The sequence below is a fragment of the Sebastes fasciatus genome, chromosome 2 (assembly GCF_043250625.1).
Source record: "Sebastes fasciatus isolate fSebFas1 chromosome 2, fSebFas1.pri, whole genome shotgun sequence".
In the NCBI taxonomy this organism is placed as follows: Eukaryota; Metazoa; Chordata; class Actinopteri; order Perciformes; family Sebastidae; genus Sebastes; species Sebastes fasciatus.
The window spans coordinates 4,737,720-4,754,950 of NC_133796.1; the positions used below are offsets into that span (position 1 = coordinate 4,737,720).

Genomic DNA, 17,231 nt, shown 5'->3' on the forward strand with positions numbered 1-17,231 from the left:
TCTCATTAAATGATTAAAAGTCCTGAGGTATCAAGATCATAAAACAATGTTTTCTTAGCTGTTAAGGAGAGCCCAGATCTCAACGTATATATCAACGCCACGTGTTGTAAAAAGAAAGGAGGTGTCTTTCCTCTATTCCAGAGTGAAAAACAGGATTAAAATGGTACCCTGGAGGAAATTTACAGATTGGATGTCCATGAATTGATTTATTGAGATCATATTACTCTTCAGTAATATATTTAGTAGGCTAAATACTGTATATTTCTTTTCTTTTTTTAATCTCTTTATTTTTATTTACAGTTCAAACTTACAAAAGTTTATAAACAAACTTTTAAGTAATGAGCTTAGAAAAGAACAGAGAGACAAAACAGGATGTACACAAAAGAAAACAACGTCAGCATTAGAAATTATAAAAGATAAATAAATAATAAATAAATAAATAGGAAAAAAAATTAGATGAAAAAAAAATAAAATAAAAAAGGTGGGCAGAGATATAACAACTAGGTTGGATGCTGTATTCAAGTAATTTACGTATACTATGGATACCTGCGAATATATGTACACATACATTTCCATATCTACACCTATACATATACATTATACACGTATACAACATACACAAATGTTCATACATACACATATACAGTATATACCCATATAGATATTCATAAACCCACAAATATTTGTTTGTATACACACATATATATATATATATATATATATATATATATACACACACACACACACACACATATATATATACATACACACATAAATACATATACACATATAGTATATATATATATACACAAAAATATAGGCATACTTTTCAACATGTACATATATTTCTACACACACACATATATATATATATATATATATATACATACACATATACACTTGTGTACACATATACTGTCTTTTATTACCTTTTATTATTCTTAAAGACTACTGTCTCACACTCAACATGTGAATTCAAGCACGTACATGCATGAGTGTATGTATGATCCATGTGTTTTATGCGTTTATGTACTTTGTGACTTTGGTATGTTGTGTGATGCAGTGGCTCGGAGCCCAAGACAATACTGTATATTTCATGCATACAAAACAATGCTATAGAAGTGTCTGAACAATTATTAGAAACAAAAAGAACTACTGCTTTTAGTATTAGAAACTATTGTCTTTCATTACCTTTTATTATTTTTAAAGAACCACTGTCTCACACTCAACATGTGAATTCAAGCACGTACATGCATGAGTGTGTTTATGATCCATGTTTTAATGTGTGTATGTACATTGTGACTTTTGGTATGTTGTGTGATGACAAATTTGCCTTTGGGACATTAAAGTATGTCTTATCTTATCTTATCTTATCTAGAGTCTTTCAAAGACCAGCTCAAGACCCACCTCTTTTGTTTGGCTTTTGAATGAACTTGAATTGTGATTACTAATTGGCCTTTTATAGTGCTCATTATAACAGTCTTTTACTCGTGGGTTTTATCTTGGTCTCTGTCTGTGGATATGTGTGAGATTTTGTTGTCTGCTCTGTTGACCTGTTTTTATTCTGTTTTTATTCTGCCTATGTCTGTAAAGCACTTTGGTCAGCTCATGTTGTTTTAAATGTGCTATAGAAAATAAAGTTGACTTGACTTGACTTGATATGTATACATATAAACTGTATATACATACTGTATAATTCATGCATATAAAACAATGTGATAGAAGTGTCTGAGTAAACATTAGAAACAGAGTGAGAGACAAAGAGACTGAGAACAAAGAAGGGGGCGTTACCTTTAAGCCCCTCCTCCTAGACCCCGCCCACTCACCTCCCCAGCCAGCCAATCAGCTCTCAGATATGCAAATGAGCTCGCAGCACCGCATCGTCCCAGCCCAGGCAGGTGACGTCACCAGCACATCTCTCCTCTCTGTCTGGCTCTGCACAGAGAGCTCAGACAGAAGCAACAGAGGACCTGAGGGAAGCCACGCCGGGGAGGGGCTCAGCTGCTTGTTCAGGAAGGAAGGAAGGAAGGAAGGAATATATTGTTACTATCTATCTCTCTATCTATCTATCTATCCACCAACCGGCTCTGGAATAAACTCTTTTTTCCTGTGCAGCAGCAACAAAGTAACAGCATCCAGTTTTCTAATCTGGGAGAACAAAAAAAGGAGGGTGGATGTTTTTTTTATGTAGCTGCTGCTTGCACTGTTTTTTCTGCACAGATTTATTTGCACTGACCAGTTGAGAGAAGAGTCCAGTGCTTTTCTCCCCTCCTCCTCCTCTTCCTCCCCTCTTCCTCCCCTCCTGGTCACTCCTTTTTTTTTTTGGGTTGTGCATCCTATCCCTGAATCCTCCTTTGCAACGCTGCAAAAGTCGCAGAGATGCCCAGCTCGCTGTTCGCCGACAGCAGCAGCAGCAGCAGCAGCGTCCACCACCACCACCACCACCACCACCAGGGAGGAGGAGGAGGAGATGTTGCACTGGACGACCAGAGTCAGAGAGCCCTGCAGATCGCCCTGGATCAGCTCTCCCTGCTCGGCTTGGACAACGACGACAACCCGCTGTACGACAACCAGGAGCCCCGCAAGAAGAGCGTCAACATGACCGAATGCGTGCCGGTGCCCAGCTCCGAGCATGTGGCTGAGATTGTGGGCAGACAGGGTGTGTGTTTCTCTGCTTCTACACACTTATTATAGCTGATATATGGTGTATACATGCACCCATATATATATATGACCATATATATATATGGGTGCATGTTCAATTGCAAAACATGACAAATATATATATATATATATTTGTCATGTTTTGCATGTTGCTGAGATTGTGGGCAGACAGGGTGTGTGTTTCTCTGTTTCTACACAGTTATAGCTTATATATGGTGTATACATGCACCCATATATATATATACATATATATATATATATGGGTGCATGTTCAGTTGCAAAACAAATATATATACTGAACATGCACCCATATATATATGCAAATATATATGGTGTATGCATGCACCCATATATATGCACATATATATATGGGTGCATGTTCAGTTGCAAAACATGACAAATATATATATATATTTGTCATGTTTTGCAACATGCACCCAAACCACTTTCAGGTACGAGCACGTCCCGAGCTTATTATCCTGTGTGGGTGGGAGAGGAACCAGAGTGCCACTAGAAAACTGCATGTTTTATGTTAAAACCGACTTGCTTTTGTGCACAAGCACTTCCAACTGCGTTTTAATCTCTATTATCTAAATGTGTAGGTACCACTGGAGAATTCGGCATGTCTATATAATCCACCAGGATCTGGCAAACAGTTCAATAAAAAACGTGAACTTTTTAGTGAGCGTCTCGCCAGTTTAGTCACACACTGTTCCTCCTCTATAAATACACAGCTGTGGGCGGCAGTCGAGCAGCAAAAACCAATTCAAAAAAGTTGACATTTAGGTGAAATGAGAGCCTGTTGGGATGTTTCTGTACAGGCCGAATTGATCGAGAGGCCTGAAACAACTCTGATAAAACACTAAGTCATGTTTTCAGGCTTGTATACTTTTATAGGCATGTAAAGATGCTTAAAATGTAAACAAATTGAATGGAGGTTCGTTTTGGGGGAAAGAGGACTGGGGTTGAAGTGAACTCCCTTTTTTAAATTAAATTACAGACACTTCCAAATCATTTTGGGTGAAGTGCATTATTATTATTATTATTATCATCATTATTATTATTATTATCTGGTAAATTACATCATGTAAGGCTAAGTCACTAAACTATGAGCTCAGAGGGAGCTCTCAGGAACTCCAGATGTGTCTTTCTTTGTTTGCTTGCAAACCTTATATTTTGATAAGGAGCTGTACAGGATCAAATTAGGACACCGGTCACGATCTTACCTTGCCACAGGCAGGCAGCAGACGCCCATATAGCTGCACACAGACCCAGCTAAACCCAGCAATCCTCCAGCTGTAGGGCTGCAGGGCGGTACTGGTGCTTGGTTACATATGCGGAATCTTTTCCCCCTCCCTGCAACACTGCTGCTGCTGCTGCTGCTGCTGCTGCTGTTGTTGTTCCCAGAAAACAAAGGAACCACATACTCCCACCCTCCACTTTACTTACAGTGGGACGTTTGTGATGAGACTCCTCTCCATCACCCACTCCCCTTTTGTCAGGTTATATCAGGTTGTACATGGGGGAAATTAAGCAGTGGATTAACCGTGACCTCTGGGATTATCTTAAGGCAAAGCGAGCCTCCATAAAAGACAACCCTATCCTCGTTTAACCTACACCAATTTGATACTAACTCATTATGAATTTATGTCGCTATGCAGACTGAGTTGAGGTGGGTTCACCCTCCTCTTCATCGCTGGTTACGTCACCCTGTCCCACTCAGCTGGCTTCACTCTGCTAATTATGTCATCCTCCTCAGCCGGTCCCATTTTGATCATAAAGAGGTGTGTGTTGGTGGGTGTTGGAATGCAACTTTATGCACCAGTGCTATGAAGGGATTATTTCCCCTCTTTTCCATAAAGCTATTAGTATAAAGCGATGTTGTAGATGCCGGGTATATTGTAGTGAACGAACGGGGATCATCACAGACCCAGAAGTGAGCTTTCTTTTGTGAGTTATTTTTGTCCCCCGCTGTATGTTTGTGGTGGTGCAGCATGTGGTTTGATTTTGTTCTTCTCCAAAAGGGGCGGTTTCACCCGTTTTTCTGAGGCCACTTGGCCTTTAGAGAAACAATAATAAACATCCAGCAGCTGTTTTGGATAGTCTATAAGTAATGGTTTAACACATGACATGTTGTTATTTTGAGTACTCACTTTGCCTTTTTTTCGCTTCCTTCCACGCCTCAGGTTGCAAGATCAAAGCGCTGCGAGCGAAGACCAACACCTACATCAAGACCCCGGTTCGAGGCGAGGAGCCTGTTTTCGTGGTGACGGGCCGGAGGGAGGACGTGGCCATGGCCAGGAGGGAGATCATCTCCGCCGCCGAGCACTTCTCCATGATCCGAGCCTCCAGGAACAAAAACACCAGCGTGAACGGGAGTGGCACCCCGGTCCCCGGACCGCCCAACCTGCCCGGACAGACCACCATCCAGGTGCGGGTGCCTTACCGCGTGGTGGGGCTGGTTGTAGGCCCTAAAGGCGCCACCATCAAGCGCATTCAGCAGCAGACCCACACCTACATCGTGACGCCCAGCCGGGACAAGGAGCCGGTGTTCGAGGTGACGGGGATGCCGGAGAACGTGGACCGAGCGCGCGAAGAGATCGAGGCCCACATCGCCATGAGGACAGGGGGCATTATCGAGCTTCAGGACGAGAACGACTTCCACGCCAACGGGACCGATGTGGGTTTCGATATACACGGGCACGCCACCCTGTGGTCCAAGCCCAGCGCCGGGATGACCCCGACCTCGGTTCGCAAACCCTTCTCCAACTACCGCAACGACTCGTCGTCCTCCCTGGGCAGCGCCTCCACAGATTCCTACTTTGGCAACAACGGCTCTCGTATGGCCGACTACAGCCCCCCCAGCCCCGCGCTCAGCTACACCACCTCCAACAACAACAACGGCAACAACAATAACAACAACATCAACGTCAACACCAACGGCAACGGGTTCGATTACGGAGGCGAGGTGATCTCTCCCGACTGCACTGATCTGACTTTTGACTCACCGTCGGGGTTCGACTCTGCGCCGACCCCGCCGGGCCTCCTGTGGTCCCAGTACGACAGTCGCATGACCCCCTCCTCCACCGGAGGTAGCTCCCCCACCTCCACCTCAGCCATATTCCCCACCAACACCCCCACTAATGCCAACGGGGTGGTGGTGAGCCAGAGAAGGGGTAACGGTTGCACCCCGCAGCCCAGACTGTCACCTCCCCTCCACAGCCACACCGGAGGCCCCGGCGAGCACCCGTTAGCCCGGAGGGTGCGCAGCGACCCGGGCGGAGGCCCGCTCAGCTTCCCCGGTTACTCCAGCACTATCGCCTCCCTGCCGGGCCCTCACCTCCCCGGGGTCCCGTGCGACTCCTCCGCCTCGTCGTCCTCCTCCTCTTCCTCCTCCTCCACCTCCTCCGGCACCAGCCGGAAGGGCAGCCGCGACTGCTCGGTGTGCTTCGAGAGCGAGGTCATCGCGGCCCTGGTCCCCTGCGGGCACAACCTCTTCTGTATGGAATGTGCCAATCGTATCTGCGAGAGGAGCGAACCCAAATGCCCTGTCTGCCAAACCGGCGTCACTCAGGCTATACGTATATTTTCATAAAAAGCGCAACTCTATGACTGTCTCGACGGGCTCCAATAGCAACAAACAAGACTCCTCATACTGCTTTAACGGGATCAGCCAATCACCAGTTTGGAAAGTGTACATAGATATACATATGTATGTAAGAGGCTGCAGTATCCAGAAGAAGGGACAGACACCCCTTTTTTGGGCTCCGTCGTAGTTGTTAATAATATACTGTAGCTTGAGGGAAATATTTTCAACATCTAAGTGCATGTTTTAAATATTACAGCATAGTAATCAATAGTTCTAGTAAATTGTACCCTATATTTATGAAGTGAAGAGACACAGGGGGGTCAGGACGGAGGTACGTGGGTCAAGCCTGTCAGCTGGCCGAGCCCTCCAGTTTTGCCGATCGAATGTAGTAAGAGGCGAGGCCATGGCTGGGAAACGTGGAGGGCTTCCAGCCAAACAGGACTATTGACTTACAAAAGATACTGCAGCTCGAGGTCAGTAACCACGCGAGGCAGAGCAGCAACAACATATCCTACATATATATGTATAGAATCATTTCCACAAAGTTGAAAAGTTTTAAACGACATTAATACAGATTGAAGTATTTTATTCTTTTTTGACTTGAAAGATTATATTTCTTATTGCAAAGATGTTTACAGATATTTTAATTTAAGTTCAGTGAACTTTTTTGTAGCTGGGTTGAAATATTGTTTATTTTTTAGTATGGCCTTATTGGCAATTGATCACTGTATTATTTTAATATCACACGACTGTGGGAAGGAAATCCAAGTCCACAAAAATGTGTATTTGCATTTGACAGTATTCCGTTGGGATGGAGTTTTTTTATAGGTTCAGCAAAAAAAAAATGTCTTTTAAATCTGCTTCACCCAGCATATTTTTTATTCAGTAATATAAAGCATATTTTATTCTATATTATTATGAAACATTGAAATGTACAAAACTTAGTAAGTTGAACACAAAGAAACCGTTTATGCTTTCTAAAAATTTGTATGAATTAGATTCCAGTGGGAATTACAGGCTTCTGTTGCACCACTATAGTTTTAGTATTTCTATTTTAATACATTTGTTTACCACTTGTTTATGTATATGTAGGTGAAGTTACTTGAGCGTAAATGTACTTTATTGAGCAAAGTTTAAGAACAAAGTATATTTTATTTTATGATAAAAGGGCCTTTAACCTCATGGTCAAATACTAATATTATATTTGCTGAGACAAGATTTGAAAAATGTATCAAGAGTTTTATTTTTCTGACATTTAAAGTTATACATGATAAAAAAAAAAAAAAAAGTAAAACTTAAGTAATGGTGCTACTTCATGTTTTTTTAAGTATTTCTATATAAGTCCAATAAAAGAAAATGGTACATTCACGAGGTTGTGTGCTTCTCGTGTTCTTGCTGTTTGGTTGTGCTGCTGACGGGAGGTGAGCAGCAGGCTGATGAGGACTGTAATAGTTTTCTGAACATTTGACCCCTTCTCTGCTTCCTAATAGACGCTCGGTGGCGGCGGGATTATCACGGTGGCCTAATTATTGAGTGTAGGCTGGTGCCGGTCAGACAGAGGGGGACTTGGCCTGCCTTATCACTAATTAGAAGTGCTGTGTGATCTCTTCTTATGCAACCTGGTTCTTCTGGGGAGTGATGGGCTTTTTGGACTTTTGGTCGAACAAAAGTAGATGTTTTAAGTAGGGCTGTCAAAGTTAACACAAATTTCTTTCAAAGCCACTAATTTCTTTAACATTAATTTATCTTTGAAGGTTGTAGCAGGCTCAGATACTGGTATCATATGAAACTAGAAAACCTGATGAATCCATTGGTACCAACCATGTCATACTAGCTTGTCAGGAAGGAGGTTAAATAACGCTCCAAATTTACGCTACATTTTGGCGAGGAAAAACTGACATGGCCATTTTCAAAAGGGTCCCTTGACCTCTGACCTCAAGATATGTGAATGTAAATGGGTTCTATGGGTACCCACGAGTCTCCCCTTTACAGACATGCACACTTTATGATAATCACATGCAGTTTGGGGGCAAGTCATAGTCAAGTCAGCACACTGACACACTGACAGCTGTTGTTGCCTGTTGGGCTGCAGTTTACCATGTTATGATTGGAACATATTGTTTTATGTTAAATGCAGTACCTGTGAGGGTTTCTGGTGAATATCTGTCATTGTTTTGTGTTGAGAATTGATTTCCAATACTAAATATATACATACATATTTGCCCACTCCCATGTTGATAAGAGTATTAAATACTTGACTAATCTCCCTTTAAGGTACATAGATAAAAATAGATAAATGAATAGATAAAAAAATGTGGGATTAATCAAACTTTTTTAATTGATCAACATCACCTGAGGCCCTGGGAACATTTTTAGTCATTTTGTAGACTAAACTATGAAAGAAATATGTGTTTGTTTTAAAGTAACATTAAACCCATGTACTTTTTAAAAAAGCTTTAAGAAAGCTGAATTTCAAAAGAAATAGAATTTTGGCACAGCTGGATTATCAAACGGGCAAAGATCCCAGCTTCTCTGTGTGGTAATGTGATTAATTACACGTTGGTTTGGTAGTATGCACCACTAAATTACAATTTAAAAACTAAAATGGTAATGGTATTTCCATTCCTAACTTGACTATGACTTTCCCCCAAACTGCATGTGATTATCATAAAGTGGGCATGTCTCTAAAGGGGAGACTCGTGGGTACCCATAGAACCCATTTACATTCACATATCTGGAGGTCAGAGGTCAAGGGACCCCTTTGAAAATGGCCATGCCAGTTTTTCCTAACCAAAATTTAGCGCAAGTTTGGAGTTTTATTTAGCCTCTTTCGCGACAAGCTAGTATGACATGGTTGGTATCAATAGATTCATTAGGTTCTTTCTAGTATATATGACAGTGTCTTCACTCTAACTTTAAAAATCTACCCACTACAACCTCGTAAAGATTGATTGCGTTCATGTGTTAGATAAATTAGTGACGTAAAAATGAATTTGTGTTAACGCGTTATTATCACGTTATAATAACCTGTTCCACTTGACTGAAGGAGGCAGCAGCTAACACAAAGAAAGTCTGGCTCTGTTGAACTTGCTTGGTAGTTCATCCCTCAGCTCAGGTATATATAAGAGCATCAATAGATCATTGGCTGACCTTGACACAAGTTGAACAGGGAAGAGTTTTTCTTTGTTTTGTTCTGTGATGAAAGAAAGTGAGTTTTGCAAGTGACAGTGGCTTCTAGCTTCTCTGGTGTGTTTGTGTCCCATGACGGTGTAAATGTGGTTGAGGAGGCCTTAAAGCCCCCCCCCCCCTCCAGCTAGTTTTACTTCCTGTTTTTTGGTTAACGTTCTTTCTCAAACAGAGAATGGGGGTGTGGTTAATAGTCAGAAGTAATTCATCACCATGGCAACCAGATTGCATCGTTTTTTTAACCCAGTTTAGATGAATTTACTGTCAAACCACAAATGAGACAAGAATTATCTCAGCACACCGACTCTCTCTCTCACTCGTTCTCTTCTTCACCGTCTCCTCCTGGTGAGGCGGTCGTCTGGCTGCTGCTGATCCGAGGAGCCGCACCGCCACACGCCGGACCGGAGGACGGATAGACATGTTGCAGAGGTTCCATCGTTTGAAATGCAGTTTCAGGACGTTTTGGAGGTTCACCGTCCACCAGCACCGGCCGCTCTCGTCTCAGCTCCCAGCACCGACACCGCATCGGGCCGCACTGGGATTCATTTATTTCTCTAACGGGACTTTTCTCTGGTTTTCTCTTGAGCTGAAAGTTGTGACGGCATTGGCTGCTTTCCATTAATTCATCTCCAGCAGGAGGAGACGGTAAAGAAGAGAGAGTGTGAGAGACACAGTCAGTGTGTTGTGTTAATTCTGCCGGTGGGATTTGGTGTAATTCACTGCGTTGATTGCAACGTTCTCTGCAAACACAAATGCCATTGTGAAAATAAACACATGAAACTAAGGTGGAGGAAACTAAAAAATAAAATTAAACCCCTCAGTTAGCTAATGCAACAAGTTGGGCTAGCTAACTAGAGCTAACTAGCTAACTAACTAGAAGACAAAGTGACAGACAGATGAACAGATTGATCGGTTTGCTGCTGCAACAACCTCCTTTTTTTAACTTTGAGCACAAAATGAAGTTGTTTTTTTTGGCAAGAAATGACTCAAATAAATATGAATTTCATAGAAATGCCAAAATACACTGGAGGGGGAGCTTTAGGCAAAGCATTCTCAATGGGCACAGAACTATTGGAAATGTAAAGAGTAAAGACATGGGACAATCAATCCTGTAATATGGTCAGTATCGGCCTTCATCGCATTCCAAAAAAACCCATATCAGTCAAGAGCTGCAGCGTCTGGGTCACTTGTTCACACCCTGATTTAATGTTATCTGCAATCTGCTGGATGTGTCAAAAGCTCACAGTGTGTGTGGGTGTGTGTTAGTGTATGAACACTCTTCTGTCTGTCTGTCATAACAGAGCACTTCCTCCCCTCCCCCACCTCCTCTTCCTCCTCCCCCACCTCCTCCTCCTGCTGAAGTGCAGCCTCATGTCATGTGGTCCCGTTGGAAACACTGACGTTTAAACACATGCTTTGCTGCAAGATAGTAACTGTGGAGAGAGAGAGAGAGCCGGCTCTAATGATACGTTTGAAATGGAAACATCCAACACGGAGCCCACAGAAACTGGCCCCATAAACCGTATTATTAGGAAGCAATCTCACCGCTGCAGAAAAAGAGCTGACAAGTGTTTTTTAGCCAAATGCACAACACATGGAGCTCACATACTGCTGCCCCCGTGGTCAGAGCTGCACTAAACGAAGGGAGGAAATAAATGACATACAGTGGTAGGCCTGACTCACTTTACTGTCATCATGGAGCTGTTTCTGTACATCTGCTCCAGGAAGCCTTAATGACATTCATTATTTTGATCATTTATACTGTGATACATTTGAAGATAATCCACTACAGATTTTGGAGTATTTTACATCAAATGAGATGAGAACCACCTGCATCAAAATGTGTACAAACATGTAGGAAACATTAAACCAGGGGTCAGAAACCTTTACTATCAAAAGAGACATTTTAGGCAAAAATAAAAAAATAAAAATCTATCTGGAGCCGCAAAACATTTGATCATTGTGATGAAGGTAACACAGTTTATAGTCTAAGTATATAGTATATAAGTCTAATGCAGTGAGGGCCAAAGAGACAATGTACTACGGAGTATTAGGGCCACATTGAGGGGAAAAAATCAGAGATTTCAAGTAAAAAGTCGTAATAAGAGAATAAAGTCGTAATATTACGAGAATAAAGTCATAACTTTATGAGAAAAAAATAAAATAACACGTAAAATTACTTTATAATATTATGACTTTATTTTCATAATATTACGACTTATATTCTCGTAATATTATGACTTTATTCTCGAAATCTCAGATTTATTTTTTTTCTTAAATGTGGCCCTAATACTCCGTCGTACCATCGTACCATAGACCTGCAACAATGATAAGTAAAAATGAAAATGTAAACAAAAAAACAGTTATTCATTTCCTCGCTTTTCAGATTACCTGTCTCATGTTTTATAAAAATAAGTGGTAACACTTCATTTTACAGGTCAACAGATTTCATGGTAATTAGATGATAATTAGCAAGTAACCTATTTGGAATTACTGTCAAATTACCCCAATATTTACCTCAAAATTTATAGAAAATATTTAATAATTATATTCCGCTATTTCCCAATAGCTGGTGATTTATTTAATACATTTCCAGGAATAGAATACAAAGTTAATTGATATGCTTTATTTCCATGTCTGCTGGTAAATAGATAATAATTAGCAAATAACTTCTTTGAAATGTCTTTAAAAACTCCCTGAATCATGACGTTAGCTACCAGGTTACATTTGTGTCGACAATAAGTCACACAATGGTGAGATTTGTGTCTTCTATTAGTTTTCCACCTCCGATAAAGAGCAGCCGCTTCTCAAGCCTAAGGGTCCTATTTTAACCATTATATGCTATTTTAGCATATAATTCTTAAATAATGTTCATAATAAAGTGATTTTAGATACATTATGAGGTAAATATCGGGGTAATTTGGCAGTAATTCCAAAGAAATTTCAAATAGATTACTTGCTAATTATCACCTAATTACCATGACATTTGTGGAGCTGTAAAATGTTAAAGTTTACCGAATAACTGTTTAAAATCATATTTGCTCCATTTCTACCCGCTGCTGCTTTAACTTTCAGAATCAGAACACAATCACGGCTCCTATCACTAAGAGGGGAGGAGAAGAACATGCATGCTACCAGCCAGACTGTTCCCCTTGTCTTCATCTAGTGCGTCTTCTAAACTGAGTTGTTCTTCTTTGTGTTCACTTTATGACTGCTCATGTGTCATTGGAATATTGTTTGTGTTCCAATATTACATGACTTTGCTTTAAAGGGACTGTTTGTAACTTCTTACAGGTATAAATCTACCGGATCGGGATCCCATGCTCGCTCGCATATGCGCGTTCGCGTGTGGCTACGCTGTTCAGACCGCTCCTCTGCCTGCTTGCCTTCACTCACACAACGCGCTCGTTCTCGCTCCACCTCACATTCATGCGCTCACTACACACTGCAGAAGAGTTAGTAGAATATCTAGTGAATGTTCAGTGGACGTTTGTGCAGAAATAACTGCTGCAGCTCCTCCAGACCAACAGAGGTTTTCCGTGTCTTGTGAAGTTACGGGGCTCCGCAGAGAGAAACGTTATCGTCTCTGACCGGGTGCCGGTGTCTCCCTGCGGGCGCAGTCGGGAGGCGATAACGGGTTCTCTTCCTGCTTCAGCCCCGGCACCGATCCGCTTTTCCTGCTTCAGCCCAGGAGGCTGAAACAGGAAAAGCCAACACTATGATCAGCAGTGATTCATGGAGAGACCTTCGTCTGGTCAGCTAACATTACTGCCAAGCAGCTGAAATATAGAGTGATGTTGTGGTTTTAGCTGACGTGTGTCGCCTCACTGTGTTGAGCGATGCTCGTTCATGTCTATGTAGAGCGAGCAAATGTGAGCAACAGGAAGCTGACTTTCGTTGACTTAACGGCCACAGGTGTCGCTGTTAACAAGCAATTCTGAAAGTTACAAATAATCCCTTTTAAAGTAATTTTCGATACGTTTTGAGGTAAATATTGGAGTAATTACCAAAGAAATTTCAAATAGGTTACTTGCTAATTATCACCTAACTACCATGAAATTTGCGGACCTGTAAAATGAAGCGTTACCCAATTTTCCTCCACTTCTCATAGTGAAACTGGAGGACTTGAATGATCATTGCAGATATAGTTCACAAGTTCAATGTGAGTAAAAGAAAAAAGCATGTCAGACACACATCGTCTCAGAGTCAGTGATGAGTAACGCATTTCTAGAGATGGGAGTTCATCTGTTCTGTGGGTCAGATGATAAAACCTCCCATGATAACTGATAATGGCGTGGATATACAGTCGTTCTGAACTTCCTCTATGGGTGCGTGCTGAGTAGAAAGAGGATGGCAGGCTTGATCTTTGAGAGCCATCAGCTGGATCGACGGAAACGGAGCGAGATGACAACTCGTCTCTTTTTTAAAAAGCTCCGTCTGGCTGAGCATTTGGCTGCAGACGAACATGTCTGGTGTGCCAGTCTGTGTTAACAGCAGAGGAACAACAGAGCATGTCTGGCATCTTCCACGCTTTGACCTACATCTCATGGATTTAATGGACCTCCATTTGGTCGCACGCACACATTATAGACGACCGACACAGGGGAGGGAGAAGCCGAGGCCTTGCAGAGTGAATGTCTATATTTTATTCATGCTGTGCTCCCTGCTTGTCGCCACTCTGTAGTCTAGCCATTACTTGTGAGGTGATTCACCCATTTAAACACACTTTCTCCCAACAAGCAGTTGTCACACATCCAGCTTTGTGTGCAAAGTAGGTACACAACAAAGACGAAGGCACTTAGGTGAGATCATAGTTATTCATCGCAAATTAATCACACATTTTGTATCTGTTCAAAATGTACCTTAAAGGGAGATTTGTCAAGTATTTAATACTCTGATCAACATGGGAGTGGTCAAAATATGCGGCTTTATGCAAATGTATGTATATATTTATTATTGGAAATCAATTAACAACACAAAACAATGACAGATATTGTCCAGAAACCCTCACAGGTACTGCATTTAGCATAAAACAATATGCTCCAATCATAACATGGCAAACTGCAGCCCAACAGGCAACAACAGCTGTCAGTGTGTCAGTGTGCTGACTTGACTATGACTTGCCCCAAACTGCATGTGATTATCATAAAGTGGGCATGTCAGTGAAGGGGAGACTCGTGGGTACCCAGAGAACCCATTTACATTCACATATCTGGAGGTCAGAGGTCAATGGGACCCCTTTGAAAATGCCATTTTCCTCGACAAAATGTAGCATAGGTTTAACGGTTATTTAACCCCCTTCCCAACAAGCTAGTATGACATGGTTGGTACCAATGGATTCCTTAGGTTTTCTAGTTTTGTATGTTTAAAACCACAGTCCACTACAACCTCCGAAATTACAAGCTGCATTAATGCGTTAAAGAAATTAGTGGCGTGAAAACAAATTTGTGTTAATGGGTTATTATCGCGTTAACTTTAACAGCCCTACTCATGACATTTTGCTTCTTAAATAATTGGGATTTGTCATAACTTTACATTTCTTTGTAGTTTTGGCCATCTTTTCTACTGGTAATGACTAAAATAATTGCTGAGATACTACGTAAGCAACAATCTAGCTTTGGATCTCGGGTTGGGTATTGGGAAGCACCAGTCGGGTTAAGTCAGGTCAGATCTTAAAGATGTGTACGAGCCGAGTTTGGGTCTCAGTTGTGGGCTGAACTTGGCAACATCGCCCAACAGAGCAAGAAACACAAACAGCTGATCGAACAGGTTGTAAACAAACTAAGGCTGTCAAAGTAAACGCGATAATAATGTGTTAACGCAAATTTGTTGTAACAAAGCCACTAATTTCTTCAACGCAAACTACAACTTATTTAGCTTTAGGCAACAAAACTACAACTTATTTAGCTTTAGGCAACAAAACTACAACTTATTTAGCTTTAGGCAACAAAACTACAACTTATTTAGCTTTAGGCAACAAAACTACGACTTCACAAACATTGTGTTTTGGATTAAAAGAACTACAAAGACAAAGACAACTTCACATTGTTGGTTTCAGTTTCATGCCATCTATACTACAGCGCCTGACTTCTGCTTCTGCTCCTGTCATGATTACTACGGTCGCTAGAGGTCGCTGTTGTGTTCTTTTATACCTTCTTTCAGTGATCTACCATGTGAAAAGATGATAAAACCTACTAGTGGGTGTAGTAGGCCCCTTTTGACCCACATCTATGGGGCTTACAGCGACCCAAAACGGCTATTTAATAGCCTGACAAAAGTCTAATCGGCTGATATTTCACACTAATCCTTACATTCAGAACCTGATATTCGCCATTAGTCAGTGTGGTCCGTATATATGAGCTGATTTCAACCTTCTCCTCCAGCGTGTCCCTGCCTGTAAGCAGCAGAGCAGCCTGTCTGTGGGTTTTCCCCTCCACTGCTGAGGGAGGAGGAGGAGGAGGAGGAGGAGGAAGAGGAGGGAGGAGGGAGGAGGAAGGGAACTGGGTTTGTTGTTCAAAGCCCAAGCTCGGCATATGCATTATAAATGAGCAGGGTTTTGAGACACGTCTCTTCCTCTCGCGCTCTCTCTCTGCTTCTTTCTCTCTCTCTTTTCTCTCTCTCTCTATATGTGTGTTTGTGTAAGTGTGTGGGATTGTGTGTGTGTGTGTGCCTTTATGTGCATAATGGATTTTTATCCTTCGCAGAGCACAGCGGTCACAGTTTGTCTGACTCCACATGGTCTTTATTATGCCAGACGGAGAGTGTATCAGCGGAGACATACCAGGCCAGCGTCTGCCCTCTGTCTCTGTATCTCTACACACACACACACACACACACACACACACACACACACACACACACAAAGACACAGACAGTGGTGACCTCTGCCTCCCCGCCACTTTCACCTCTCACCTCCCTGTTTGCCAGCAAGTCCTGTGGCCTAAACCTCACACCGAACACTGTTCCTTGTCGTTTTTTTCCTTCCGAATAAAGGCATAACTCACACATGCATACACCAACTCTGATTATGCTCTCTATATGTGGGAAGAAAGGTGCTGAGAGCCTCCTAATGGAAGCAACCCATTACACGCTCTATGCTTTTTTTCCTATTCATCACTTCTATATTTACTTCCTTTTCATTTATGCTTAAATGCCACAGTGATTTGCAGTCCCCTCCGAATGTGGCCGGTTGTTGTGGCTGACTAAAGTATACGATCGTTGCCCACGCTCGCAAGATGTGAGCTGAACTCCGTCCTGGTGGAAGGGCTTTATGCAAATGTGTGCCGACTGCAACTGGTTCATTCCTCTTCTGTCTGGAGAGCCGACACTGACTCACACTAACATGGCAGAGAGCGAAACATATAAAAAGATCCAGTCCGTCCCTCTGCTGCTGCATTTACACCTTTTGATGGATGGAATTAGATTAGGTGAAATTAGACTGATGGAGTGGAACAGTCTTTTGGGGGCACAGCCATTTCTGTTCCTCTCTCCTGGCTTTGTGTCCTCATCTTTTGAACACATACTCATAATGCCTGAAGAGGAGCTTCATAGTGCACTTGGTGGTGAATATTAATGCTCAAGGATTAAGTCAACTTTATTTAAAGGAATAGTTTAACATTTTGGGAAATTATCTTCTTTCTGACGATCGATATCAATCTCATGTCTGTGCATTAAAGGGAGAGTTTGGGTGTTTTTGAAGTGGGGTTGTATGAGGAGTTACCGCACAGAACCAAAGCAATGTCCTGCTGTGGACGAGGACGTCAGCAAAATGTAATTTAGACACCTAAAAGAA

General features: G+C 42.0%; 1 protein-coding gene and 1 long non-coding RNA gene across 2 annotated transcripts in view; both read left to right on the forward strand.

Annotated features, from left to right (window-relative positions):
• LOC141783034 (uncharacterized) overlaps positions 1-17,231 on the forward strand; it is a 589,922-nt gene that overhangs the window by 72,686 nt on the left and 500,005 nt on the right. The window lies entirely within an intron of this gene.
• Positions 1,929-7,622, forward strand: mex3b (mex-3 RNA binding family member B). The gene is made up of 2 exons (XM_074659296.1): positions 1,929-2,659; positions 4,851-7,622. Exons 1-2 carry the CDS (start codon positions 2,380-2,382, stop codon positions 6,257-6,259), a joined length of 1,689 nt encoding a protein of 562 aa, XP_074515397.1. The 5' UTR covers positions 1,929-2,379; the 3' UTR covers positions 6,260-7,622.